Here is a 27,582-nt window from a genome sequence, read left to right on the forward strand (position 1 = left end):
TTATACACAAGTCATTTAATTTTACAGAGAAAAATTACAGTATAGAAGATAATGTCAGTTTAGTCATAGCCTCTTAAATGGTGTGCTTCAGTTTCTGCATCAGTGAATAACAAAATCACAATCATCAGTACAGCATGTTACAGGTAGTTACAGATTTTATTTACTAAAATTGAAGAGCTGACCAATGCAAACTTTCTTCAAGATAACATAATGGAAATTGAACAAAATCTGTAACTTTACATGGTTTTAACCCTATTAGCTGTACATACTTCCTGCTTAATTAGCACTGATATGCCACTTACATACCAGTGAGGAAAACAGATCAAGTTCTTGAGGTTTAAACAAACAGGAGGAAGACATAACCCTTCATGCATGAGCCATATAATAGAACACCAGCTCCCTATTTTCTGCGAGGCATGCAATGCTGCACAGAAAAGTGTTATCTTTGGGCAGCAATACCTGAGTCAGCCTGGGTCCTGGAACACCTACAGCAATCTAGCATTATGCCAAAACTAATGAACCCACCTTCGTCTGTTTTGTTTTTTAATGTTAAAGTGCCTTGCAAACCCAGCTAAACTGCTGCTCAGGGCTGAGCTACAGCTTCCATATACTGCAGTGCCATGCAGACATAGTAAAGTTACTTAAGGATCCCGTTTTAAGTATAGGCTGGAGAAGTATTTGCTGAGAGCTCTTAATCATGCAGTTTTGCATACTTTTCCTGCATAACAAAAATACATACCCAACCAGCAAGATACAAATGGTTCATCTCCCTAGCTCAGTAATTTTGCTCAAACATGCTTAAAAAAATTTGCAAAGTAAGTTTTTTCTCACAGTGGAAAGTGTGTTGTAGAGAACTGAGTTTCCAGGATCTATATTCTTTAAAAGCTCTAAGTGCCTTGTTTTAAAATGGTTAATTCTCCATGAGCTGTAATCATTTTCTTAAAGGCACTGAACTGTAACCCATAATCGAAACTAGAAGCTAGTTCTTCTGATCAACAATATAAATCCTTAACAATGACAAAATACTCAGTGTTTTCAATAAATTTCATAGTGGACCTATTCAAATTTAAACATTCTGTACCCTGTGAAATTTTGATGATTACTAATCCAGAATACTTCCTCTTGTATGATCTTGAATATGGCCAATGTAATTGCTACATATGTTGTCTTCCTTATAGGTTCATGATCTACTGTGAAATGCACACACAGCACAAATCCTACTGCATCTATCAGTGCTTATATACAGGATTAAGAACAGTGCAAATACTAGCATTTAGCCTACTTTCATTCTTGAACTACACTATTGCTATAAATGCGTAAGAACAAAAACCTATTATGCAAGAGTAGTGACATTTCCAAGCCTAATTTACTGTAAAAGCACCTTCAGTTAGTCTGTAGAAATTGACCATATTTTAATAATTTTGGTTGCTTCAAAAGCTGAAACATTGTAATAACAAAAACAATCTGAAATTATGAAGTCATATATAAGCACCAGATTATTTAACATTTACAGTGCAAGACAATTTCTGTAAATAAAATTATTTTAAATCAACAAGAGAGGTTATTCTACCAGTTCTCAATAATTTTGAGCTTCCTAACACATTTTGAGTATAACTTCGGATTTAAAAGATGAAGGCACCCGACTTTACCTCTGGAAAAAAACCTCTCTTGCTCAGAATTTATAAAAAAATGGATAGCTGAGGACTAAACAGCCCACTGACCAACAACTGGACAGCCAGTCACCCATGGAGCAGCAGTGCTGTCTTGCACCACAGGATATTAGAGCTTGGATTCTTCATGTAGACTCTTGCTCTTCATACCAGAATGACATGAGTGCTGCTATAAACTGCAAGTCAACAAAAGCAACTCTACTACAGAAAGTAAAAATTGGAAAAAATAATTTTGTATCTGAAATTACAATCTGAAAGCAAGTCTGTTAGGAATAGCCAGACGCAAAGCCTGCCTTGTTTTATAAATGTAAATTCCTTTCTAACAGGTAGGTGAAGGAAAAACACAGTAAATATTGTTCTCAAATCACCAAATTAAATCAGGAAGGCTGGAGCACAGCACAGAAGCCTGGAACAGTCACTAGGCCCAAAATTTTGTTAGAAACTATTTATGCAAGGTTTGTCTAAACAACTTATATTGTGTTAAAGAAAATACTTTGATTGTGCAATAAATAAAGCCATTTCCCCTCTTATTCCCAGTACCGTTTCCAGACTTCAAACTATGTAAGACACAGCTACTTTGAAAAGCATGCATGTACAAGGAGTTGATGTTAATTGCATTTCAGCACAGAACATACATCATTCAATTAGGCAGATCACTCTTCAGAGTTCAAAGTTCAGAGCATTCTGTAAAGGAGAGATACTAAAAATTTCACACTGAAGCAGGGAGTTTATGTAGTACTAGAAACTGCAGACTTGTACTAGATTCCCAGCACCCAAATATTTGTAGGTTTCTTTGTTAAATGTTCACTTATTCCATGAGTTCTTAAATTTCAAGAACATTGAATGACCATTCATAATCTGAATAACCCCTTACAGGCAAGCATTCTCAAATTGAGCAATGTTTGTTTTTCAAGTATCTTAACATCAGCTCTTGAGTCTGACATGCAAACAGTTACTTGTTTCTCTGTGTCTAGCTCCCATAAAATAAAAATTCAGGGAACTAAATTCTGTATCTCACTTGTTATTTCTTCACTGTTTTACAGAAGATAATGTAAACTGTACTTCTAAACTTAGAAATATACTTAATTATAAAAGAATGGTGAAATAAGAACATAAACAATAGTAAACGATTCAAAATGTTCACAGTGCAGGGCACGGTGGAACCCATAAGGTAGATAGATCACATGCCACCACACGTACATTGTTCTAGAAACCTTACTGAGAAAGCAGAAAGCAATGCTACTACAAGAAACAGTACCCTTATACATAGAAGTAAGTTATTGCATATTTATCACATTTATTTGCAACTCACATTAAGGCTAGGTTTACTAAAATGACATATGTATAAGCCCCACTTTGGGTTGCTTAATGAAGGAACCAATTTCTCTTATGCTGAACCAACCTTTCACTAAAGAAAAAAATGACCCAGTGAATACAGAGGGCAGCTAGCACCTCCTATTCATAGGACACACTTGCTTCATTCTAAAGACTTCCTCTGTCTGGGACATGATTTCCCAAACAGTTGACAGAAGCTGCAAGTTCACTGTTTCATCAGTATCCCCCTTACTTCACATGAAATATAGATGAAATATAACTGTAATTTATTTGAAACATCAACTTAAAGATTTCCACAGCCTGGTATTTAATCATGCCTTAGGAGAGTCTTGTTAACTCCACCGGCAGTAGCAGCCTCAAGATCCAAATACAAGATTCTGCCTCACCATGAGTAAAGGCACTTTTGCTGGGAAATCAACTACTTACACTAAAGAAGTAACTAAAGATTAGTTTTCACCTGAAGCTGAGTAACAACCTCCTCCAGCATTATCCCACCTTCTCAATTACTGTTCTTCACCATTTACTGTTTTGAACAGCCTTTGGATACCTTTTTTTTAAAAAAAAAAACAACAAAGTGAGACAAAGCAAGAGCTATTTCATAATTTGGTCTTGAAAGACAAGGCCCTCAGGACTCTTGCCCTCCAGAAGGAGGAAATGCTGCAGTCTGTTTCTCCTGTTGACTGATAAGTCCAGCGTTCCCATCACCAAGACTATTACAGCATTATAGTCCCAAATCACCTGGTGCCAGACAGATAAATAAACCAGGAGATGGTTCTAAAGCTATTTCTGAGGAAAAGCACTAAGTAACACATCAGGTAGGGTAGATGAAGTAGGGTGGTTGAAGGAAGACCAGGATTTTGGTTTTGGATGACACGAGTTGCATAAAGACCCAGTGCATGACCATACACTGTGATGAGACAAGGGCATAGCATAGTTCATTCAACCTATGAAATTACCAATTGCCTTTACTTTAGAGAAAAGTCCATTTTTAAATCTGGGACAACATTCTTGCTGCCACAAGCTGCTGTGACAAGTTATTTCAGTGCATTTCTCTTAACTGCAAAGCACGTGTTCAAAACCCCTTAATGTGAAACATGAAGGTGATTTAACAGTTTGTCACCTCAACTCTTACTCCCCACCCCCCCCGCCCCCCCCCAAATTTTTTATATTTTTACTAAGAAAGCATTGTAGCTGAAAACAACTGAGGCTACATCATTTAAATGCTAACTGCAAGTGCAATTCAGTACTACTGGATATATACAGAGCATACACTACACAAGAGATTTGAGGACAACAGCACAGAATACAATACTGGACACCCTTAGAATAGTTATTGCAAGCCTGATTAAGCCGTTTAGTGTCACACAATGACTCTATTATCCATGCACCTGCCTTCCTCCTCAGCAAGATCTCGAGGCCTATTTACATTCAGTATAAATTCTACACAAGTAACCTCTCACAGGCAAGTTTAAGCTTTTCCTTTCTGAAAGCAGCTGCAGCTGGGATAACACAAAACTTTGCAACTTCCTTCTTATGCAGCTGGGGACACTGCATAAGAGTTGAAGCTAGACACTTTGAATGGCTAAGTCCTACCCAGTTTGTGTATCCTAACTGAAGACAGAGGCAGAGTAGGTACAAGAAGTCAACATGCTATAGATTTGACTCCAAGTACTACTGATTGCCAGCCAACAGAAACTATCAATGTGAAGGAGGGAAGGTATTTTGGGGAAGCAACCAGGACACACAAAGGATGACAGGCTGAGGCTAGGTTTGAAATGTGCAACTTGGTTTCAAAATCACTAGGACAGAGGAGTCCTCTGAGTATCAGTTTCATTGCCACTGCTGTAATATTGCAATGTACTATGCAATAATGACTAACAAGTCCAATAATTTACATCAGAGCAGTTGAAGTTTAGCAAGCAGGTATACTCAACAGTTAAAAAAAAAGTCAATGACATTCTACAAAACACACAGCAAGTTAATAAAAAAACCAAAGGAAAAAGAATGCCCTCTAATGCACAGCTAGGAACAAGTGAACTGAACACTGGAAAGGTACTTTTGTGGAAAAAGGCTGTACTGCATTTAAAGTGCAACACTTGACTGTGCCACTGCCATACTGCAAAAAGAACAAACCCTTCCAAACCACCAGTCAGTCCCTGCATTGCATTTAAAAAAAAAGACAAAAAAACAAAAAAACAAAACTCCTGAGAAAGAGTAAGGCTGGATAAGAAACCCCCTCAATTGCAACAGGCAAGTCTGATTTTTGTTCCCATTAAGTTTGCTGTCAGAGGTCAAAACTTTTCATTATGGCATCATGGTCAAACTTGAAACTCAAGAAAGCTCTTGATGAGAAAGCAAATTTGTAATGGCCATTCCATGCCACAGAATGTCCCTCTACATGTTCTGGCAGTGGGTCTTCACTGAAGCAATACATGTCGTATGCTGCATCTGCTTAAAGAGAAACAAGCATAAAAAATTTTAAATAGATGGTTATCGATAAGAGTATCAATAAAAAGCCATACCTCAAATATATATTCAATTAATATTTATGACAAAATGTGTATGTCTGGTCATAAACAGAAAACGGTAACTCAAACAGCCATATTTAGAAGTCATCTAGTGGCTAGAACAAATCTTAAAAGTCACAGCAATCTGAAGACACTGTCAATAGCCAGTTTTACCCACAGGTGCTGTTTTGCAAGTTATTTCTTAATAAGGAGGAAAGAAATACGGCTGATTTTCTGAGCAGTAAGTAAAGAACTGTGTGCACTCTCCAGAGTAGTCCAATATCAACTGCAGCTTATTGCTAGCTGGACAGAAAGCCTTGAACCAACACTCAGTTACCAGCATTGTGTTGACTCAGATGCTATTTTCCTAAACAAGCTTTCAGTTACTTTTTACTCAGCCACCTGGTATAATCTGACAGTCTTAATTAAGGAGAACTGCAAAACCAACATGAAGCAGCACAGGAAGTTAACCCCCCAAACTCCCCACCCCAAGCCCCTCAGACTGCCTTAGAAAATACAGCTTTATAACATTTGGTAGGTTAGCATACAAGGAAAGACCACCATTATTCAGGTGCCTTCAGCCTGTAATGCATGACAGTGGATGAAAATTCAGACCGTACTTGCCTGTTTCAAAATTATCTTGAAGTCTTCTTGGATGAAGCCTTTTTTCACATTTCTGTTTAAGAGAATGACCATATGTTACACAATTCATTAAAAATGGCTTCCATTTCTTAGGGGCATAGCTTAAGCATCAGCTAACAGGCATGCTGGTTGTATTTGCTTTAACACACCTCCTGATGTGTGAATTATTTTACTTGTAATTCAGCATGAATTCTGTCATGTTATTTTATCTAGTAATCATGCTTCAAGTCCAGAAGTCTTTCAGAAGCATGCAACCTTTTAACAGTCAACAAATAATTTTTAAAATGCGGGCTTTTAGGGAAAAATTTTGAGTACTTTATAAATGTTTTAAGCTGGAAAGGTCTTCATATGATGGTGTGGAATCAAAAGTTGCACATGCATAAGCCCGTTCTTCAGTCGGCTTGTCCCAAAAGGCAAGGGGAATGTATTTGCAAACACACTGCTACTGCCAATTAAATTAGCATGCATTAGAGACACAAACTTAGAACTCTCCAGGGAAGAGTTAAGTTTTAGCCCCAGGTATGCTGCTGTAAGTATAAATACAGAGAAAAGTATTGCCCTTTGCACTCTGTGAGAATTAAGAGTTCCCTGGCCTCCAAATTGTATTACAAAATTATCACTGGGACATGAAATATTTAAACTTCAAAAGACTGACAATCATGAAAATGCATATGAAATACCACAGAAGTATTTCACAAAGTCTGTAAAAAGCCTACAAAGTAACTGTGGAGTATTAACAGTTCTACTTGTTTCCATCAAGATCCTACAGATTCCCATTATAGTTTTTTCTACACAGTCAAAATTTCTGGGCAGTCAATTCTTCAACTTTTCATTTTTCTACACTTAGACCCAAATGCTAACCATTTCTTGCTATACTGAGGATTTTACAGGAGTAAATGGTTCTGCACTTTCACATGAAAAACAGAGAGAAGATAATAATCACAAGCCAGAATGGGAAACATCTAGCTTAGAGGCAGTAAACAAGAAAAACTGAAGCCTGGACAAGCCAGCTGAGCTGCATGGAGAACTGGGGCTCACTGCTGCACAAGAGCCAACAAAGTAGAATTGGAGAGCCGTAAAGAATGGGGGAGGTGGGGAGGGGAGGAATCAAAAAGACATTGTATTAAAAAGAGAGAGGTATCTCAGTGAGCCTTCTCCCAGCCAGCAGAATGGTGGGGACAAAGACAATCAGTTACTGCAAGGAAAAGGTAACAAACCAAGAATATCATACTGGAATTTACAGACCGCTGCAGTTCTACTGTATGATTAAAAAACCATATGAGATTCTGGTGTTCAAGTCAAGTCTGCATCTCAATATTTTCACTAGAGAGAAGGGAAATAATAAGCGTATGCATTACCACTTTGTATCTAACTGCTGCATAACAGAACTCCATGCTTACAATAATATACCATACATAAATAAGACAGGTACTACACTGAATTATTATTAATGACACACTACAGTAGGCTATTACCTGACAGGTACCTGGAAAGCTGCAAGATTGTCTACTGAAAACAGATGACATTTTCAACTGCTAAAATAAGACTTCCTTCCAAAATGCAAACTTTGAAGTTTAGTATGCTTGTCTATAGATGTATATGCATACAAGGTAAGAAATGTCATATTTGTACAAATACATACCAAATATTCTGATCAAATATACTTTTGTTAGATATGCACTCTACTTTTGTTTCAGCAGGACATCGGCCTGAAGATTTGTTAAGCATTACTGGAACCTGTTAATCATTGCATGTTTCTTACCAAGGTATAGTTTTGCTTAACTGGTTGATTGTGGACTCCATTTGTTCGCTTCTTTTGGCTAAAAGTGTCTTGATACTGCTTTCTGCCATTGGTCTTCAAGGTCTGACCCTGCCATAAAGTGCAAAATGTAGCAAAGAGAAGAATTTAAATGGCAGCATTGAACATCACTGCACTGACTCTTCCTACTTAAAGTAACCTCCAAATAACCTCAAAACACATGAACAGTATCTTCTGTAGACAAACTGAAACACACTGAAATTAACCAAACATATTCTCAAATTACAAAGAGTCATCAGCTGTTACTCAGTCTCTCTTGTGCTATCACAGACACTGTATCACAAAATAAATTCAGTTCAGTGAGTTCCCATACACTGATGCATATATATTAATAGTACCCAAAATATTTCAAAATGGTACACGGAGGACACCAAAATGGTGAGTAGTAATTACTATCTATACCTGAAACAACACAACTGCCACCTGATACCCACCACCTCTAATGCCAGATAAATCTGAAAATCCCCAAGATTTTGCCCCCCCCCCCCCCACATTTTTATTTTTGCATGCTATGGTGATAAAATCCACTATTTTCATTCCAGAGAGGAACTCTTATGAACAAAGACATATGTTAAATAGCTTAGATGCATATGTTTGCCTAAGAAACAACATACCTTTATTTTCAAAACTTCAGACATCTCAGGATGATTATATGGCTTCTGTGGCTGTTTTGGCTTCACCCACTGCTCTCCTGAAAAGCCATCTGTAAGCACATGATGACTACAGCGGAGTTTGGATCTAGTACAGGAAAACAAACGTTTTACAACACAACTTCAAACCTATTGATAGCAGAAGAGAAATACGAATGAATTTTCTGCTTTTTGAGAAAAACCTGGAAGACAAGCTTAAGTAACCTAGTGTGGAAATTAATAATGCTCACTGCATTCACCCAGCTTTGTTTTGCCTGCTGGTATGAAACCTATGCTCTGCATAGACAGCAAGCTAGGTCCACATTAGCATTTGTCCTGTTGTTCTCAGTGTTAGTTCTGACCTGACTCGAATTACTGGAGCATGTTCTTCTCTTTGGGACTACAGGTTTTAAAGTTTGCTCTTCTGCTTTTAGCTCAGCTGAATCAAAAGCCGGAGCACTTGTTCCCCTATTAACCCCCACAGGTTTTATCTAGCTAGCTACTTCTGATAGTACCTTACAGTCCTACTTTAGAGAGTCCTGTTTTTCCTCTGTGGAAGTAACAAAAGCATTGAACTTGAAGCATTGTAAGTTACCTACTTGTTTTAGCTTCTGTTTTTTGGATTCCTATAGACAGGACTCAGGAAATAATCTCAGTTCTGACACATGTCAGAACTTACCAAAAAAGTGTATCATGACACTAATTAACTTCTCATCCTATTTACAGTCCCATGAGATATGGACACAACTTTTTTTTTCTTAACCCATTCTATTACTGGAACACAAATACTCAGACCAAGAGAAAGGACAAACAGCTTTGCATGACCAGTGTTTTATAGAAAGAATATAGAGGTGTTAAACTGACCTGCTTCTTACCTAGCTTTTTCCCAGTTGGGCTTAGAGGGTGTGTTCAATGCAGATGAAAATCCATTGTCGCTATCTGAGGAATCTCCACTCTTTCGGGAAATCCATTCCTTCAATGGCCTGTGAGCAAGAAGTGCAACAAGATCTGCTTACTAAAACAAATCTAAAGGAATTAAACATGTCTGAAAGGCACTGGCCTAGCATTTGTCTCATCTCAGACATACCTGATGAAGGGAATTGCCATAAAAAATTTGTTAGGTGCCAAACCCAGCTTGGACTTCGGGGTCATGTCATTTCTGTGGCAAGGTAATTTGTTGATGGAAAACCACTCAATATTCTAGAAAAACAAGAAATAAAATCAAAACACCCACTACTATAGCCTTACAGAATGTTACAAATGTGTTTCAACCACAATTATTTCCCTCAATTAAAAAAATGACAATGGAAGACTTTAATTAACAGACCACAACAGGGTTTTTCACTAAAGGTTAATTAACAATGGGGTCATTCTTCTGACTGCAGCTGCAGAGTAAGAGATGGCACAGCACATACTCATTGCAAGATATGGCACCTAAAATATGAAAGGTATTATCCAGCAACTAAATTGTGAATAAGGGTCTCAAAAACCAAATTAAACCACTGCACACTTAGTGCCATAAATAAAGGTAGAGGCTTTAACTAACTTTCAGAGTTACTCTATTCTTGCTATTTTTATTTAAAATGCCATCAAAACTAGACCACCAATACTAGTTCAAAAATTATCAGAAAGAAGGGGATTTAGTTTGCAGAGCAAGTTTCAGTTTGTTATAAAACAACCTACGGGTAAAGGACAGAACATGTGTTATAATTTATATATTATAGTTTTAATTGTTAAAGCTGTATGCTTTGCAGAATGAGAACAAAATCAGGAATTCTGAATATACACACATAGAAGAATCCACATGAGCTTTTCTATTGCAGAACCTAGCCTCAAAGCCCCAAGTCCAGATAAGATGCATATTATGGAAATAAGTTACAAACTGAACAGGTTTTCAGTATAGTTCTACAGGGAATACACAAACAGCACACCTAGTTGTATTAGATCAGATGAAGATTGTTTCAGCAGGGAGACAGAAATCTGTCATTGTAAGAACTCTTCATCACCCCCATGCAGATTGTCACCATTATACAAAGGGCGGTATTTACTGTACATTTTAAAAAAACCTCAAAGTTCATAATCTTTTACTTCATATTTTGAAAAACAGGTCTCTCATGCAAGAAATTAAGAGACTCCTGTCTAGTCAACTGGAAGTATCTTTTCCTATTTAGAAAACCAGATGCCCTGTCCAGTAGCACCATCTACATGAAAAATATGGGGATAGCTGTTTCAAACTGAATTGCAATACAAGATACATATTCAAACTTCAAAGATTATGGATATCAGGAACAAAGTTTCCAACAGTCTACTACCTGAGTCTTTGCTTCTCCCTTTCACGATACCTTTTAAAAGCCTAATGGTACACAAACCATCCAAAACAGTTCCCATTGTGTCCCCTTCCCAACCTCCTCCTTAAAATACACTATTCTCTAAGTCTGGATGGTATCAGCCATGAAAGAGAGAACACAATCCTTAGTTTCTCCTTCTGATATCTAGGCTTTTATATATCACCAATTAATAATTACTATATATTCAGAAGAATATATAGTTATATAGGCAGTTATAACTAGGAATAACATGAAATGATTTAACACATACACCACCTAAGAGAAAAGAAGGGGAGAATTATACTTTGACAGTATGCTCTAATGTTGTTTTCAGGATAGAGACATCAGACAGATGGTCAAGAATCAGTCTGCAGAAGAGTTGCAAGAAGTTGACAAGACCCTACAGTGCAGAGATGCCATTTGTACCTAGTATTTGAGGTATTCATCATCCTTGGTAGTTTCATTATTTTACAGACCATTAGCTTTAAAAAACCAAGCTCCACAACAAGGTTCCTATAGATTCAAACAACACATACCCGAATTTCCCTTCTAGTTTTGGGGTTGAATTTTGTGTTCTTGGGAACTCCTGGAATGATGTACAGCCGTGCTAATTGATCATTAATATGTAGCTCAATGTATTCTTCTTTGCAAATATACTCTTTTATGTCAAACCCAGTTTCTTCAAACACCTGAGAAGCATATAGATTAAATCAGTGTGTGTATTCAGATTTATCCTTTCAGAACCTATCATCACAAGGGAAGGAATGACTATTTTTCAGATCTATCCATTAAAGCAGGCCACTACTGGGAAAGACAAGCCTTTACACATAGATATATGCTCAATAATGGAAAAAGTATCTAAGATCCTATGTGCTTTATATTTCTCTAAGACAGACCTGTAAAAAAAAATTGAAACACCTCTATTACACCTTCATGTAGCAATTTATTAATATGGATGAGGAGTCTCTAGCTGCTCCTCCATGCTGCTGGATGCATGGAAATCTTATTCACAGCAAAAACTACTATTTGGGGAGCAAAGACATCTTCAAATTCTAGCAACTTTTACTTGCATCTCATTTTTTCTTCTCTTTCAACAGTCCTTCTACTTCAAAAACCTTCTACCCCCAATACATATAATCATTTTTACGTTAGTAACAAAACCCAGCAATAGCGTAGCAAAACTCTAATTACAAAATTCAAACTGCATATTCACGCTAACAAAGAAATTTAAAACTGCATTGTCAGCTACTTTAAAGAAAAAAACAGGAATGTTATACCTGCTGGAGATTACTAGAAAGACAATGATATTTTAAAAGAGCATTTTCTTTGCATATTTTATGGTCTTGCCGTGAAGTATCATAGAACCACAGAATGGTTTGGGTTGCAAGGGACCTTCAAAGATCATCTAGTCCAACCCCTCTGCCATGAGCAGGGACACCTTTCACTAGATCAGGTTACTCAAAGCCTTACATTGAAATATTTACTTGTGACAACATTCTCAAATATACAAAATTTATAATATAAAAAGATTCATGTCAAACACACCTAATAGCTTAAATCAGATCATGCCTCTAAGCTTACTAAGTAAATACTTATTTTTAGAAACTTCCTAGTCCTCAAAGTCTCCACAGGAAATACAAGTACTCAGAAAACATGCAGGATTGATCCCACTGTCCAAAACATTTCTGCCCAGAGAGTGGAACATGCATGTGAACAATTAATCACTCATAGAACTGGATATTAACTCCAGGGCTATTAAGCCCCACTGCCAAAAATCCAAAGGCAGAAGTCCTTAGCTAAATTTTTTAAAAACAGATTTAGGATTAAAAAGAGGGACAGGATCTTCAGTAAAACCTCCTCTACGACCCCATCTCCTGTGGGTACATATAATAAAAAACAGAATCAAATAACTGCATATAAAATAGTAAGAGCAGGAAATACTCAAAGTATGTTATGCAAAATACTGATGTATATACTGGCATCAGCAAAATGGTTGTTCAATTTTTGAAAACCCAGAGGAAATTAAGCACAAATATGAAAAAAAAGAAGTCTTTAATTCAAAGCAAGTAACTGACCAGTTATTCTTCACATTAGCACATACAACTCCTCTTCTATCAAAATAAAAAGCAAGCCATCTTCCCATCTAACTACATTAAGAATAGCAGAGTTTAGGGGAAAAACCAACCCCCTGCCCAACCAACCAAAAAACCCCACTGTCCTGGTTTCAGCTGGGATAGAGTTAACTGTCTTCCTAGTAGCTGGTACATTGCTGTGTTTTGAGTCCAGTATGAGAAGAATGTTGATAACACTGATGTTTTCAGTTGTTGCTCAGTAGTGTTTAGTCTCAAGTCAAGGATTTTTCAGCTTCTCATGCCCAGCCAGGGCACAAGAAGTTGGCACAGGACACAGCCAGGGCACCTGACCCAAACTGGCCAACGGTGTATTCCATACCATGGGACGTCCCACCTAGTATAGGAACTGGGGAGTGGGGGCAGGGAATGGCTGCTCGGGGACTGGCGGGGTGTCGGTCGGCGGGTGGTGAGCAATTGCCCTGAGCATCATTTGTACATTCCAATCCTTTTATTACTACCCTTGTCATTTTATTAGTGTTATCATTATTAGTTTCTTCTTTTCTGTTCTATTGAACCGTTCTTATCTCAACCCAGGAGTTTTATTATTTTTTTTCCTGATTTTCTCCCTCATCCCACTGGATGGGGGGAGTGAGTGAGCGGCTGCGTGGTGCTTAGTTGCTGGCTGGGGTTAAACCACGACACCCACATAAAAACCCACCACACAATCTCAATTAAGAGAAGATACACTTTTCTGCTATACTTATTCTTGCTACTAACACTAATGTTTTCCCTTCCTAAATGATCTTTCCAGATGATTCAGGTGAATTCATTGTAGAAACTCCTTGTACCAAGAGAATCATCCATTTCATTTTTGCTCTCATCAGCTTCTAAAATACTACTGAACCATACAAGCACTACCCAGTGAAGACCTCTTCAATTAGACCTTACACAAATGCAGTTTATGGTTTTAGACCTGTGCTGACTCCAGCAAAGGCAGTTAAAAGATTTATAGATTTATGCACAGATATTACGGACATCCTGATTCCAGCCACATGTAAGCATTGAAGAATTTGCCAGTTTACCCACAATGACAATTTACCTTGATGGAAAAGATCATAGCAACAGTTTTGTTCACTAGTGTAATCTAAATCAATTCTCCAAATAAAATTTAAAAAAAAAAAAGAGAGAGAATGTTTTTTCCCAGTTATAACTGTGCTCACTTGAATGCTTTTGCTAGCATAACCTGAAGTAAAGAGGAAGTCATACTTCACATCATTCCTTCCTGAAGCAGTTAACACCTAGTTTGTCCTGTCCACTCTGTTGTGGTCCATGTATTTTTATAGTCTCCTCTCCCTTCAGTCAGTTCTTTAGACCAACCCTAAAAGCACCTTACTAGTAAATGTTTATCTGAACAAGTTATTTATGGGGAAGGGGGAAAGAGACATGCATTGAATAATCAAGTTAACCTTACTAAGTCTCTGCTCATCCTTCCCAGCCCTTAAGTTCCACATTGACAGCCCACTGCATCTGTAGCTCAGGTGTTTCACTCTTTGGCAAGTCACTTATATAAATAATGTTCTACGCTCAGAAATCAGTACCTGCTAACATGAAAGTGTATTTCATGTGTGTCCATCACATAATAGTGCAATGTCAAGATCTAGCACCTTATTTTGCTATTCCAAGTCCATATTAAATATGAGTGGTACGGAAAGCACCATCATGGAATCAGAAATACGGATTTTTTTCATTCATGCATCTTTGATAGGTATATTTAAAAAAAATATCCATGGTTTCTCAGATACTCATTCAGTCCAACCATGAAGAAAACTAACGCATCTTACTACTTTCACTCATCCTAATTTTCCCTCTAAAAAATTCTGCATTTATTATGTTACATGAACATTGAATTTATACCAATAATAGTCTTTTACAAGCTATTTTTAATATGTAGCTTCACTATATATCTAGGTCTCCATCAGCAACAAATCCCATAGATTTTAGTTTTCAGATTTTCCTTGCTATATACACTGCTCCTTGTTCCTGCATCACTAAAAAAATAGAAAAGTAGAGCTCTTCATAATTTTTACGTAATATTCTACAACCTCCAACTCAACTCTTTAGCCTGTTTACATAGCCAAGTATACGTAAGCTAAATTCCTATTCTTCTACCTTTTTACAGTTACAGTGGCCCTTGAAATTAATATTCCAAAACCACAAAGTATATAAGATTTCCCAAACACCAAAAATACTTAGAAGTAAATTGATAGTTCAGCAGAGAACTTTAAAAATAGTACTTAACTTAGCAAGTTAGTGCAAAAAGTTAAAAACATTGAACATTAATTTTAAATTATATAATCACACCCTTATTATCACTCTGGAACTCAGAAAAGCACTGAAAAGCTACAGCAGACAACTCCTACGAGAATAGACTTTTTATTTACATGATTTCAATAAAGAGATACCAAAGCAAAATGTCTTTTCATCTAACGCATATATCCAGCTCTCAGAAAAATTTCTTTAGCTTAAATTTAAGGGAATCAAATATAACTTACCTCTCTAGCAGCACAGTCATGAGGAGCCTCTTCTTTATTTACTTTCCCTTTTGGAAATCCCCAGCCAGACTTTGCTAAATAGCCCTGAACCAAAAGAACCTGCAAAACACAAGGGAATGCAACTGTCAAACACCCACTATTGTAACCAATTTCTATTAACGTCTTCCCTTCACCTTCCCTTGCTTCTCCCAAAAGATACTTCAGCCTGGAGGAAGGAACTCATTAGGTTTTCTGTGTTCCAGCAAGAACTGTGAAATTTTTTATGGGATCATGCAACTTAGAATAAAAAACCAAAACTGAGTAGGAAAGCAAGTGGAAGTCTGTGTACTGTCTCCCATATTATATTTCTGTACATACTCAACAGTGTCAAGTACCTGCAAGGTCTTTGTGAATGTGAAGCACTTTTTTTTCCTCCAGATGAAAAACATAAACAACAAAAAGATTACTTCTGCCAACATTATGCCATCCTTAGCTCTAGCCCTTCACAACTATTTCCGTACTTACATTTTCAAGTGTCTCATCAAGAATAATTGCACCATAGGTTGGCACTCCCATTTTGTATTCTTTCCACTCATCTAAAACCTTTTGTACATCTTCACCTTGAGGCAGTAAAAAAGGACAGTGACTGAAGAGTACAACAGCATGTTAAGGAAGATAAACTTAAGCATCCAGTTTCAGATCACACACAGACATACAGAAGATACCCACTTAACATTTACAATAACCACACTCCCTCCCCCTAAGTGCTTTCAAGACATATTCTCTTGGAAGTAAAAATATTATGAATAATCCATTACCAAACTCCAAATGTCACAAAGCATCACGTAATTTGGTAATTCTCATACAAGCCTATTTGGGGGGGGGGGGGGGGGGGGGGGGGGGGGAGACAGTGCAACACTGCTTGTTTCAAGGAAGGTCTCCCCTAATTCTAAAGAAAACGTATTCACATAACAGTTACTTTGAATATATGTTATTCTTAAACACATTTTTTTCATTTTGAAATGAGACAGACAAAAATACAGTTTCATCTCCTGCTTGGAGATATATATTTCCCAAAATCATTTGTTAGACTACAGTACAGAATCTGTACTTAAGTATTTACTGTGCAAAACAGTTAGTTTTAATGACATCAAATTACAGAGATCTAAGTTCTAACACACTTTACCAAAACTCACCATGCAGAGAAAACATGAACAACATTTATAACTCTAAAACTTTGAAAGCAAATATGCAAGTCCTTAATAAAAGTATTAATATTATGTATTATATATAAAATTACACTACCAATAAAAAAATATTCTGTAGCAGAGTACTTAAAAATACCACATTGCAGCAAACCTAATTTTTCTGGCGAATGTGAGCTGGAGAGGGACAGATGTAATGAACAAGTAACATCTATTGCATTGTATTTTTCCTGCACTGCCTACAATTACTAGAAGAATTCTGTTGGTCTGAAAATACATTTATAATTAAAAACATAGCCAAAATAAATAAAATATAACTACATAATATCAAGCAACAGAAAATTATCATATTCTAACACTTTAGTGTTAAAAGCTGTAGCATTTCAAGTTAATGTAATCAACTAACAGAGAAGTATGTTGTGTAGTGAAACCAGTATTATCATGAAAATTAGAAGCAATACTCTAATCCCACACCAAGAACATATAGGAAAAGGTTACAAATAAAACACTTGCTGGATGAAAGTCACAAGTTTTTCCTCCAGCAAGGACTAGATAGTGTACATTCCAGCAGCCCTTGTAAGCAATGAAAAAAAACAGAGGCCAACCATATGAATTCAGTAAAAATGCATCCTCTCCCTTACAAACAGAACTGTTTCTAGGAGCAACTTTCAGTACTTCTAAGAAATACATGGCACAGCCCATGGGGGAACACATACCACCTTCAGCTACATTAACGTTTATGCCACTAATTAATCCTTGGAAAGGGATTAAATTAAGGAGATAAAACACCATGAAGAGTTATGCCATAGTTTAACCCCAGCTGGCAACTAAGCCCAATGGAATGGGGGAGAGAATTGGAAAGGTAAAAGTGAGAAAACTCGTGGGCTGAGATAAAGACAGTTTAGTAGGTAATGCAAAAGCCACGCACACAAGCAAGGCAAAACAAGGAATTCATTCACCACTTCCCATTGGCAGGCAGGTGTTCAGCCATCTCTGGGAAGGCCTTGGGAAGACAAACGCCATCAGTCTGGACATCCCCCCCCTTCCCCCCTTCCTCCTTCTTCTCCCAGCTCTATTTGCTGAGCATGACACCGTATGGTGTGGAATATCCCTGTGGTCAGCTGGGGTCAGCTGTCCCGGCCGTGTCCCCCCCCAACTCCTTGTGCCCCCCCCAGCCTGCTGGCTGGTGGGGTGGGGTGAGAAGCAGAAAAGGCCTGGACTCTGTGTGAGCACTGCTCAGCAGTCACGACAACAGCCCTGTGCTATCAACGCTGTTCTCGGCACAAACCCAAAACAGAGCCCCATACCAGCTACTATGAAGAGAATGAACTCTATCCCAGCCAAAATCAGCACAAGCTCCAACAGCTCATCTTTGACAACCCACCTAGTCTGCCAAAGCACAATCATGAGAAAAAATCCTCAGAGATCAGAAACTACCCTTTTTCCATAGTTCTTTAGCAGTGTGAGAAACATCTCTTTTGTGGATGCCACAAACTGTGGAAGCAATGAACAGATAAAAATCACATACCTAGCAATACTAACTTTTAATTACCAACACATGAACTGACATTTTCCTGCTGCAAGTATGAAATTTCATTAACAATATTCAGTTTGCACTTTATCTACCAAGACAGAAAACAATCACAGTAATAAAAAGGATATCAGCCTTAGCAAAATCTCTTATCCCACACTGAGGTAATCCTGGTGTGTTCTGCATGTAGAAATCCAAGTAAAACCAATGGGCAAGTTCAATCTGAAAACACACTCTGATTGCATTGTCTCTTTCTTCACTTGGAATGTGCAAAATAAATCGGCTGCAAGGAATGAATTAAAAGTAAGGTTAGCCCAATCTATCAATTTATTTAAATCTAACAACAAAAATGCATTGCAACAGTGAATTCCCGATAAATTAGCGCAGAGCAACACACCACCAGATCTTCCTGGTGGTCTGGACAGAAAAAGGTTTTCAGATCAAAGTAAAATACAACCTTTAATGTCAAGAAGGAGAATGGATCATGACGTTCTTTCACAAAAGTCAATTACAATAAACTAAGTAAATTAACTGTTGTGAAAACAGGGAGGACAAGGACATTCTACCTGAATGGCTACATTACAAGAATGAAGGCATTTTTACATGTCCAGCAAAGAACACCTGCAAACTCTGGTAACAGATATCAACACTTTTTTTCCGGACACAAATTAAACACAGCTGTGTATTTCCACTTAAAACCACAGTGACCTATTAATTTATGTAGATTTTAAAATTCAATAGGATCCCATTAATTTTCTCAGTCTGAAACAGAACATTGACAATTGGTTTATTTTTCAAGTCTCCTTTACGCTTTAGCTCAGGTACTGGCACACAAATATAGAGTCCCAGAGACATATTAAGTGTAAGCAACACTGTGTGATAGCATATTTTACTTAAGCAGAAGAAGCTTTACTTATTTATTTATTTGTAAGATCAAGAACAATAGAATTTTCTTTTTAGAAATTTAAGGACGTCCACCCCATTGAACTTAAACCATTTGACAGAGATCTCTCACATTCTGCTCCTGAGTACCATGAGCCAAGTTCTAAAAGCACGTAGTATCACTGCCACAACCAGAAATACTTAAGACATCTTTACTTAAAATTTGACAAAGTATAAATTGTTGAGGGATGTCCGAAGTGGTTGCCTCTCCCAGCCACTCTGGCAAGGACTGTCCCTGGCCTGGCTGTTGGAGCCCAGCCCCGGGGTCTCTGCTCAGGCTGACAGACATGGCTGCCGCTTTCCCTTTGGCAGGTTCAACCAGTAGGAGAGCCCAGCATATATTCCAGTGGCACACACACAGAACACTAACACAGCGGGTCACACAGCCTGCCACAGACAAGGTGCTGCCCTCAACAGCACCTACACGGAGGACTCACACAAAATTCAAGCAGAGCGCCAAGTCCCCTTCTCTTCTTCGGCTGGCAGAGGCAGAAGGTCGCTAGCGCAGGCACACACTTGGCACTCTCCAGGTTCACAAGTACACACACATTCATGGCTCCCTCAAGTACCAGCACGGCTCCCTTTGTCCACCCAACACCCCTGCCCAGACCCCAGGCCCTCATACCCCTCACACAGGTCCCTGCCACACCGGCTGGCCCAGCCTGAAGTTTGCCAGTCAGTACATGTGCACGACAGGTTTGAGGAAGATAAGACACTCGCCGCCTTCCCCCCCTCCCCCCCCCCAAGCCCAGCAGCTGGCACCACCAGGCACATGGGCTGTGACCCACGGTCCTATTCCAGCCACCGGCACTCTGCCCCTCACTCACACAGTTCCCCTGCAGCAGCAGGACACTCACCATCTCTGCCCCCACCCCGCAGCTGGAAGCCAAGACCCCCACCCACGCGACTAGCTGACATCCCCTCTCACTCCAGTAGCTGCGGCCCTGTCCACTCACACACACAGTGCTCATCAGTACCTGGCACTTCATCCTTGCAGCACACATGTACGTGGGGTAGAGAGTGAGATTATGCAGAGAGAACGTTAAGAAAAGATTTAATAGGAAGATGTAAGAAGACAGGACAGACCGTGGCAATCCGGTGAAAGGCTCAGCCAGACAACAGTACAGACCAGCCCAGTTTTACACACAACCAGCCCCTCTTATACCCCTTTCTGCCTACCCCCACTGTGGCCCCCGCTGCTACCCTTCCCCCGCCGCACCCCTCCCAGCCCAGTGTGTGGGGTCCCCCCTGGTTTACAGCCTCATCAGATGCAAAAACCAGGCTGATCTTCCTGGAAGTGGTGCCTGTGGTTTCTGGCTAGCCCATCAATTACTGTGCCTGGCTGGTTTGTTTCTTGTCATTGTCTCCACTTTTGTTTTCTTAGGTCTGTGTCTGTGTATTTTTGGTTCCCCTTTTTCCCTTCGTTTCCCAGGAGCAGGTCCCCACTCAGATAAGTTTGCTGGAATGAACACTCCCACCCACCCTCATCAATCAGCAGCCAGGTTCGGTTCTCATCACTGCCTCCCTCAGATTTGTGTCCCTGTACGTTTTGTTTATGGCTTCCTCCTTTTCTTACTATCTTGTTTTTGCACTGAAGAAGGTCCTTGACCAGACAGCACTCTCCCTTACATAAATAACCATATTCGCTTCAACAACGTTTTCCTACTTGCCAATTTTCAATTCACAATACCACCCCCCCGACTGTTCCTTTCTTTTTGAAGGCTCTATTACTGTGGAAAATAGCCCTTACATATAAAGCTGCTGTAGATTAAAGGTAAAAAAAAAGTAGAAGTCCATTTTATTTTATAACTAGTTGATGATGGTTTCTTGCCCCAGCACTGCAGCTGCATGTAAATCTGAAGATTACAATATGTAGATGTAATACCAAAGAGGAATAAGAACATGCCAGCATTAGGCTTAGAGTAACAAGAGCAAAGCCAATTAGAACACTACTTATTAATCAAAAAGTTAACTCCTCAGTCACTCTTGTGACTAAGTACTAACAACAGGCATCTATCTCTAGGTTGTACTAGGTGCGGGTGCCGGGGTACTGGCAGCAGGGGGCTGCAGGATGGCCTCCGTTGAGAAGAGGCTGGGGCTGCCCATGCTGGACACAGCTGGCTCCAACAGACCCACTACAGGGTACAGCTGAAGCCAGCAGCCAAGACGGTGGCAACTCTAGGAAAGTGCATTTAAGAAAGGACAAAAATGCCAGACAGGCAGAGGAAGAGAGAAAAAGAGCGTGAAATAGCAGTGCAAACACCAAGGTCAGAGTAGAAGGAGGGGAAGGAGGTGCTGCACGGCAGAGCAGATATCCACACTGCAGCCTGTGGAGGATCCCATGCCAGAGCAGATGGGTATGTCCTGAAGAAAATTCAGCCCACAGGACTGACCCACGCTGCAGCAGGGGCAAAGCATGAAGAGGAAGGAGAGGCAGAGATGAAGCGTTACGAACTCACCACAACCCCCACTCCCCATCCCCCTGCGCTGCTGAGGGTGGAAGAGGTGGAAGAGTCAGGAATGAAGGCAATTTTAAAATTTAAAATTCCTGAAGGCAGGAATTTTAACTGGCAAGAAAATAAATTGATTTTCCCCAAGTCAGGTCTGTTTTGCCCATGATGGTAACTGGTAAGCAACCTTCCTGCGTCATCCTAAGCCGCAAGCTTTTCCATGCTATTTTCTACCCCCATCCTCTTGAAGAGGGGGAGCAAGTAGCTGGGTGGGCTCTGGCTGCTGGCCAAGGTTAACCCCACCACAGTCCTGAAGTCAAAAGATGGGTAACAGCACTTTCTTATAGGAGAAAGGGAACACCAAGAAGCCCCAAAACCTACATTAAGACTCTGTATCTCCACTTATTTATTCAGTAAAGAACAACTTAGTAGCACAAGACAGCATGACAAAGAAATGACGTGGATACCTGTGACTTGTTATTTAACAGAATGGGTCAGAGCAGTCCTACTACTGAAGCTTAAACAAACAATAACTTACCAGAACTAGAATAAATTGTACCCTGGCATTGTGTGATTCTAAAACAGCCTAGGAACTCAACAGATGTTTGAAGACATTATGTACCTGGCTTTAGCTTTCAACTTGTTTTCAGATGCTGGCAAGTAACATTTTACTCTCTGAATACAAATTCTAAGTGTAGAAGTCTCTTAATTTAGTTTACCAGCAGGGAAAAACTGTGACAGCTTGGGGGGAAAAAAAAAACCCAACCAAACAACAACAACAACGTTAAATGAAAGTGCATTGGACTAGTGTTTTTAATCTTATTTTTGTTATCCTTAGGAGAATGGTTTTGCAATAAAAGAATATAACAGTAATCACCACCACCATTATCACTTACACTCAATTCTCACACAGATCTCTACAGCTGAATATAAAAGCCTACTTATTATTTTACACTGTTGGAAAAAGCTGTATGTTTTGTTTTGGTTTTGTGTTATTGGGGTTTTGTTGTTGTTGTTTTGGTTTTTTTTAAAGAGCTAGCTTATACTGATTCTCTAATACAGGTTTCAGTGCTGTATATTTCAGTATTAGATTCTGTAAAGTCAGCTATGAACATTTGACTCTGAACATACCCATTACAGCAGGTAACTTCGTATGTTGAGCTTCACAGGACAAACAAAGCCCAGGGCCTGAGATTCACCCAATGTACTTAATAAAACCAACATGCAAGAGAATTTTTAGTAACGTGCATTAAAAATTCTACATCTAAGCTTAGCTATAACCTATATGAAAGTATTATGTATTCCACTGCTCACAGCATGGAAAAACACTAAGGTTAGTATCAGAGAGAACATCTACAAGTACATATTGAGCCTGCAGGGTTTGTTGGGTTTTTTTTTTTCCTTCCACAGAATAAATAGGTACACTAAGTTTCTTTTATCCAATTAGAATTTAATTTGATGCTGAATGCTGCAGTTGCTACTAAATAGCTGAACTTCAACCTCAGCAAAATACATGATCATACAAATACTGCAAGCAAAACTTTGCAGAAGTAACATCAAGCCACGAACCCAGCCTAAGAACATAATCCAGACCCTCCTAGAAGTTGATATATCTCAAAACTGAGTTGCAGAGAATAAAAATGTGGAGTCTTAACCCAATTAACTACACAACTGAACAGTATTTGTCAACTTAAGATCAAAATTGATTACTACAAAAAGAAATCCACTCATCCTGCACAGTACCTGTAAACTTGGAAGCTTTGACTCACAATTGCAAAACTAAAATAGTTGACATGGTGAAGGTTACCCATGGTCTTTTAACCCACCAGGCGCAACAAAAACAAGCAAACAAAAGAACCACCACACCCTCCCCTCAAGATATACAAATTAAGATACCAGCTAAGGCATCTTTGTGTGCCTTTGGAGTTAGCAACAGCCATGAGAATTACCTGCAGGCATTAAAGCAGCTGTAGCTGCCCCAAACAGTGTAACTGTTATTTAAACTAATTGGCTGAATTAGTTGGAACAGCTACAGGTGATCTGAGGACCCAGAATGAGCCTCTTTGAAGTAGGCTCTGCGTGGAACCTCCCTGAGCCTCTGCCTAGACAGGAGCCCCTGTGAGGAATCTAGAGAAAGTGGTTCAGCTTAAAGTAAAATCCAAACACATTTTAGTTCAGCTGATAGAATTAGCACCAGCTCACAGTGATCCTTCTGTCACAAGAAAATGTATCGAGCAGGTAAAATGGCTGATACAGTGAGAATTACTGATGATCCCATCTCCTGCGTACAGAAGTTCTTAACAACTAAGAGTTTTCTGCAGAGAATCCAGGCCTTCGGCTTCAGGACAAAGGAGAATATTCCTGACCAAAGATGAAATGTAGAAGTCAGAGATATTCCAGCACTCTCAAGAAACAAATAAAACCAATAGTTCTGTTTTGTGGACATCTAACTTACCTTTTGGTTTTCAAATACACACACACAGAAAAACAGAACATAAAAATGTCATACATACTAGGCAAACTTGACTTGAAAGTAGATTTAATTGCTTAGCTTAGTAAGAGTAACATGAATGCTCCTCATCTCCTAAAAATTTACTAACAGTTATTTAGATTTGCAGCTCACACTGCTACAGTTCATGCGAAATGATACTAGAGAATTCGTACGCGTCCTGTCACTTTCCAAACATGTTATACTGAAATTATAATTATTTTAGTACTGAAGTTTTATTTGCTGACAGTATTAAAAAAAAAGAAAAACAAAGTATAGGTTGTGCTAGAAAATATTTTGAATCTTCTCAAAAACCAAGTATGAAACATTGCTTGACTCTTTCTACCAAAACTTCCACTAATACCATATGTGGATTGAAGAAGGTGGGAAGCAACAGGTATTTTAATAACGCCTTTATAGCCAACCACCTGCAGCACAGCACCACTGGTCTTCCACTTATTTAACAGTTTATCTTCTCCCTTGAGCCAAGGCCTATCAGGCCCTGTCACTCTCCCCATGCACACCGGAGTCCTCTCTCTTTCCCACGGGAAAGCCTGACTCCTCTGCTCCTTTCAGTTCTTCTGTCCCTATCTAAGCAAGGCAACGTATTTGAAGCAGGGCTTATCTGTTAGCACTAATGAAAGTCAACAAGGTGAATCAGGAAAAGACGAAGAGCAAGACACAGGGTAACTACAAGCCCCTGATCTACCATTCTAAGGCCTTTTTTTTTTTTTTAAATTAAAGCCACACAACTACATTCATAGAATTATAAAACAAAACTCCATTTCAAAGGTAGACAACAACAGCAGCTCAGAGGAACACAGTAAGACAGCGGGACTGACTCTGTAACAACATAAGATACGAATACTCACGCGCCCTTCTATCAGTCACCCCACAGGAGTGACACTAACAGGCTATTTCAGTTTTGCAAGCTTTGCGATTCCTCTCTGAATTTTCTGAAGAAGTTTTAAGCCCCGTTTCATATGTCAGCAGGGACCTAAACGACAAGTCCCATCTCTCTGTAGGGAGCCCAAAGAAGACACGATGGAAACACAAACATGCTTCAGAGGCCAGACTTAGGGAACGGAAAATTTACTTGCGTATTGCAAACTCCGACTCTTGCCTTAGATACACGACAAAACGCTACAGAGCAAAGAGGTTCTAGCTTCCTATGGTATGCGCACATTTACGCGTTTTCACTCATTTGAGCACAGCAATTCCAGTAAGTGGAATTCCTCTCTAGCAACCTTCCCCTCTTGTACATAAGTACTTCAGAAAGAGTCCTTCTGAGGTGGTAAGACAGAACGATTATTTCATGTCAAATATCACACCCAGCTTGGGGCATCAGATTCTGGGGACAACAGGTGAATTCAGACGTCCAAAGGGCCGCACCACAGATGATCAGAGGTTGAGATCATATGGGGAAAGCATGCCTCTCCCCTCTCCAAGAGCAGAGAATCCATGTTTCATGAGAATTTAAACATGTAGCCTTCGGGATATGAAAAGCTAACCGTTTTACTCTGAAAAGGACCGGCAAGCAGGAGAGGACAGTTTCAGAGCGAAGGGTATTCCTCTGGCTCGTCCCGCTTTTTTCCTCACAGGAACACTCTCCTCCGGCAGCGGCAGACCAGCAGAAGGGGCTTCCCGCCAGCCCTCCTCAACGAGGCCAGGCTTCCGAGCGGGGGGGGGGGGCTCACCACGCCAGCTCGCCCGCCGTACCAGCCTCGCGCTTCCAGCTCCCACCCGCGCCCAGACCGCCCACCCAGCTCTGCCCTCCTCGGCCGGACAGCACGAGGAGCTCAACCCCGCACGAAAAGCCCGCAGACCGCGCTCCCTGCACCCCCTTCCGCGCTCGGCTCCTGCCCCGCCGCCAGTTCAGCCCTACCTCAGGTCCTGCTGACAGCAGAGGAAAGCGCCGCCCCGCCAGAGCACCTGCCACGGGGTGGCCGGACCTCCGACCAGGAAGCCGCAAGGGCGGCGGACGCAACGCCAGAAGGGCATGGGGAAAGCCGCCCCGAGCCCCTTCCTTCCGCCTCCCGGCCCGCAGCGGGACTGCCGCCGCCCTCGTTTCCCGGGGCCGCCGCGCTCCGCCCTGGGAGTCCCGCCAGCCCACGCAGCGCTTCCCGCCGCAGCAGCGAGCAGCCTCGGAGCGCCCTCCGCCACGCCTGCCCAGCAAGGCCCAGCAGACCCGGCGGCGCGGGGGAATAAGGGGCAGGCCGGGGAGGCGGCGCCCACCCCGCCCCCCCGCCGCGGCCAGCCGCGGCACCGCGGGACGGGGGCGCCGCCGCGCGGGGGAAGGGGGAGGCGCCGGCCGGCCGGCCGGGGCCGGCGGGCGTGAGGCGCGCCCGGGAACGCCTCCGCCCCGCGGCTTACCTGCACAGGTCGTCCAAGACGCTGCTGGGGATCTCGGCCCGTTTGGTGTCCATGGGAAAACGCGGCTCATCCCGACGCGGCGAAGCCCGAAGCGCGGCACAGCGGGGGGAGGGGAGGGGCGGGACTCCTTGGTGCCCGCGGGGCGCGGGGCGGGGCGGCGGGAGAGCGGCGGCTTCCTCCGCCAACCGCCTGGCGCCGGCGGCCGGGGGGGCCTCCCGCCTGGCGGCGCGGCCTGACGCGGCCAGCCAATCCGCTGGAGAGCTGCTGAGGGAACGGGTCCCTCAGGTGATCGCGGGAGGCAGCCAATGGGCGCTGCGGCCAGCCCGGGGCGTCATCGTCGCGTGCGCGGCGGGGAGGCCGCCCGCCAGAGCCGCGAGGTGCGTCACGCGTCGGCACGGCACGTCACGCCAGCCGTAGCGCGCCCGTCCCGCCCATCTCAGCCGCTGGCGGCGGCGGCGGCGGCCGCTTACTGCCGGCCCGCGCAGGCCGCGGCCGCCGGCGGTGGCGGGCGGGAGAGCGGGCGCTGCCGCCGCTGAGGCGAGGCGAGGGCCCTGCGTTTGCCCTTCGGCTCCTCGCAGCCCCCGGCCGGGTTAACATGGTTTTCCCATCCTCGGCGAGTGCCGCAGTTGGGCGTGAGGTGGTCCGCGTCCTCTGGATCAGACTTTCCTTCACCCTCCTCATCCACGCGTTAAATTCACTTTGGACCGGGGGGGGCATTTTGAAATTCACAGGCTTTGAAGAGAAATACGAAGCCTCTAGCACCGTATTTCCGTTAATTCACTTCCGTTAGCATCCAGGCTTTGGGCTGGAGTCCCGAAGTTCAACGCTTGGAGATATTTAAACCTCGCAGTGCAAGTAACCAGGTACAGAAGACACTTTTACCTGCGGTACAGAGACGAGGAGAATGCCCGGGCGAACAACGCTTCCGGCGGGGCGGCATTTGTGGGGAAGCCGCTCCGCCGCAGCCGGCAGAGGGTATCGCTGCGCTCCCTTGTTGAGCCGGCGCTGCCTCAGCCGCCGCGGGCCGGTCTCTTGAGGCCGCGTTTGATTTCGGCTAGAAG

The 27,582-nt window shown here is 41.3% G+C and overlaps 2 protein-coding genes across 3 annotated transcripts in view; both read right to left on the reverse strand.

Moving 5' to 3' along the window:
• The window catches only part of APC (APC regulator of WNT signaling pathway), a 317,483-nt gene that overhangs the window by 115,825 nt on the left and 174,076 nt on the right, over window positions 1-27,582 (reverse strand). The window lies entirely within an intron of this gene.
• Window positions 138-26,622, reverse strand: DCP2 (decapping mRNA 2). 2 transcript variants are annotated; one of them, XM_049794866.1, is made up of 11 exons: window positions 26,522-26,622; window positions 18,400-18,551; window positions 16,058-16,185; window positions 15,554-15,652; window positions 11,466-11,618; window positions 9,690-9,802; window positions 9,478-9,585; window positions 8,588-8,711; window positions 7,917-8,024; window positions 6,137-6,188; window positions 138-5,453 (listed from the first exon to the last, which is right to left on the reverse strand). In XM_049794866.1, the coding sequence occupies exons 1-11, from the start codon at window positions 26,572-26,574 to the stop codon at window positions 5,290-5,292; spliced, it is 1,254 nt and encodes a 417-aa protein (XP_049650823.1). In that variant the 5' UTR covers window positions 26,575-26,622; the 3' UTR covers window positions 138-5,289. The 2 variants fall into 2 exon arrangements, with proteins under 2 accessions (XP_049650823.1, XP_049650822.1); XM_049794865.1 differs by lacking the exon at window positions 26,522-26,622 and adding an exon at window positions 26,034-26,241.

Source organism: Accipiter gentilis, chromosome Z, assembly GCF_929443795.1.
Source record: "Accipiter gentilis chromosome Z, bAccGen1.1, whole genome shotgun sequence".
NCBI lineage: Eukaryota > Metazoa > Chordata > Aves > Accipitriformes > Accipitridae > Astur > Astur gentilis.

Coding starts and splice junctions, on each gene's coding strand:
- DCP2 (XM_049794865.1), bottom strand. CDS start 26,149: ATGCCCTTCTGGCGTTGCGTCCGCCGCCCTTGCGGCTTCCTGGTCGGA. Junction 16,186..18,399: donor AAGAGATTTTGCTAAGGCTG/ATATCCTTTTTA, acceptor ATGCTGTTGTAC/TCTTCAGTCACTGTCCTTTT. Junction 8,712..9,477: donor CCCAACTGGGAAAAAGCTAG/GTAAGAAGCAGG, acceptor TTCCTGTACTAG/ATCCAAACTCCGCTGTAGTC.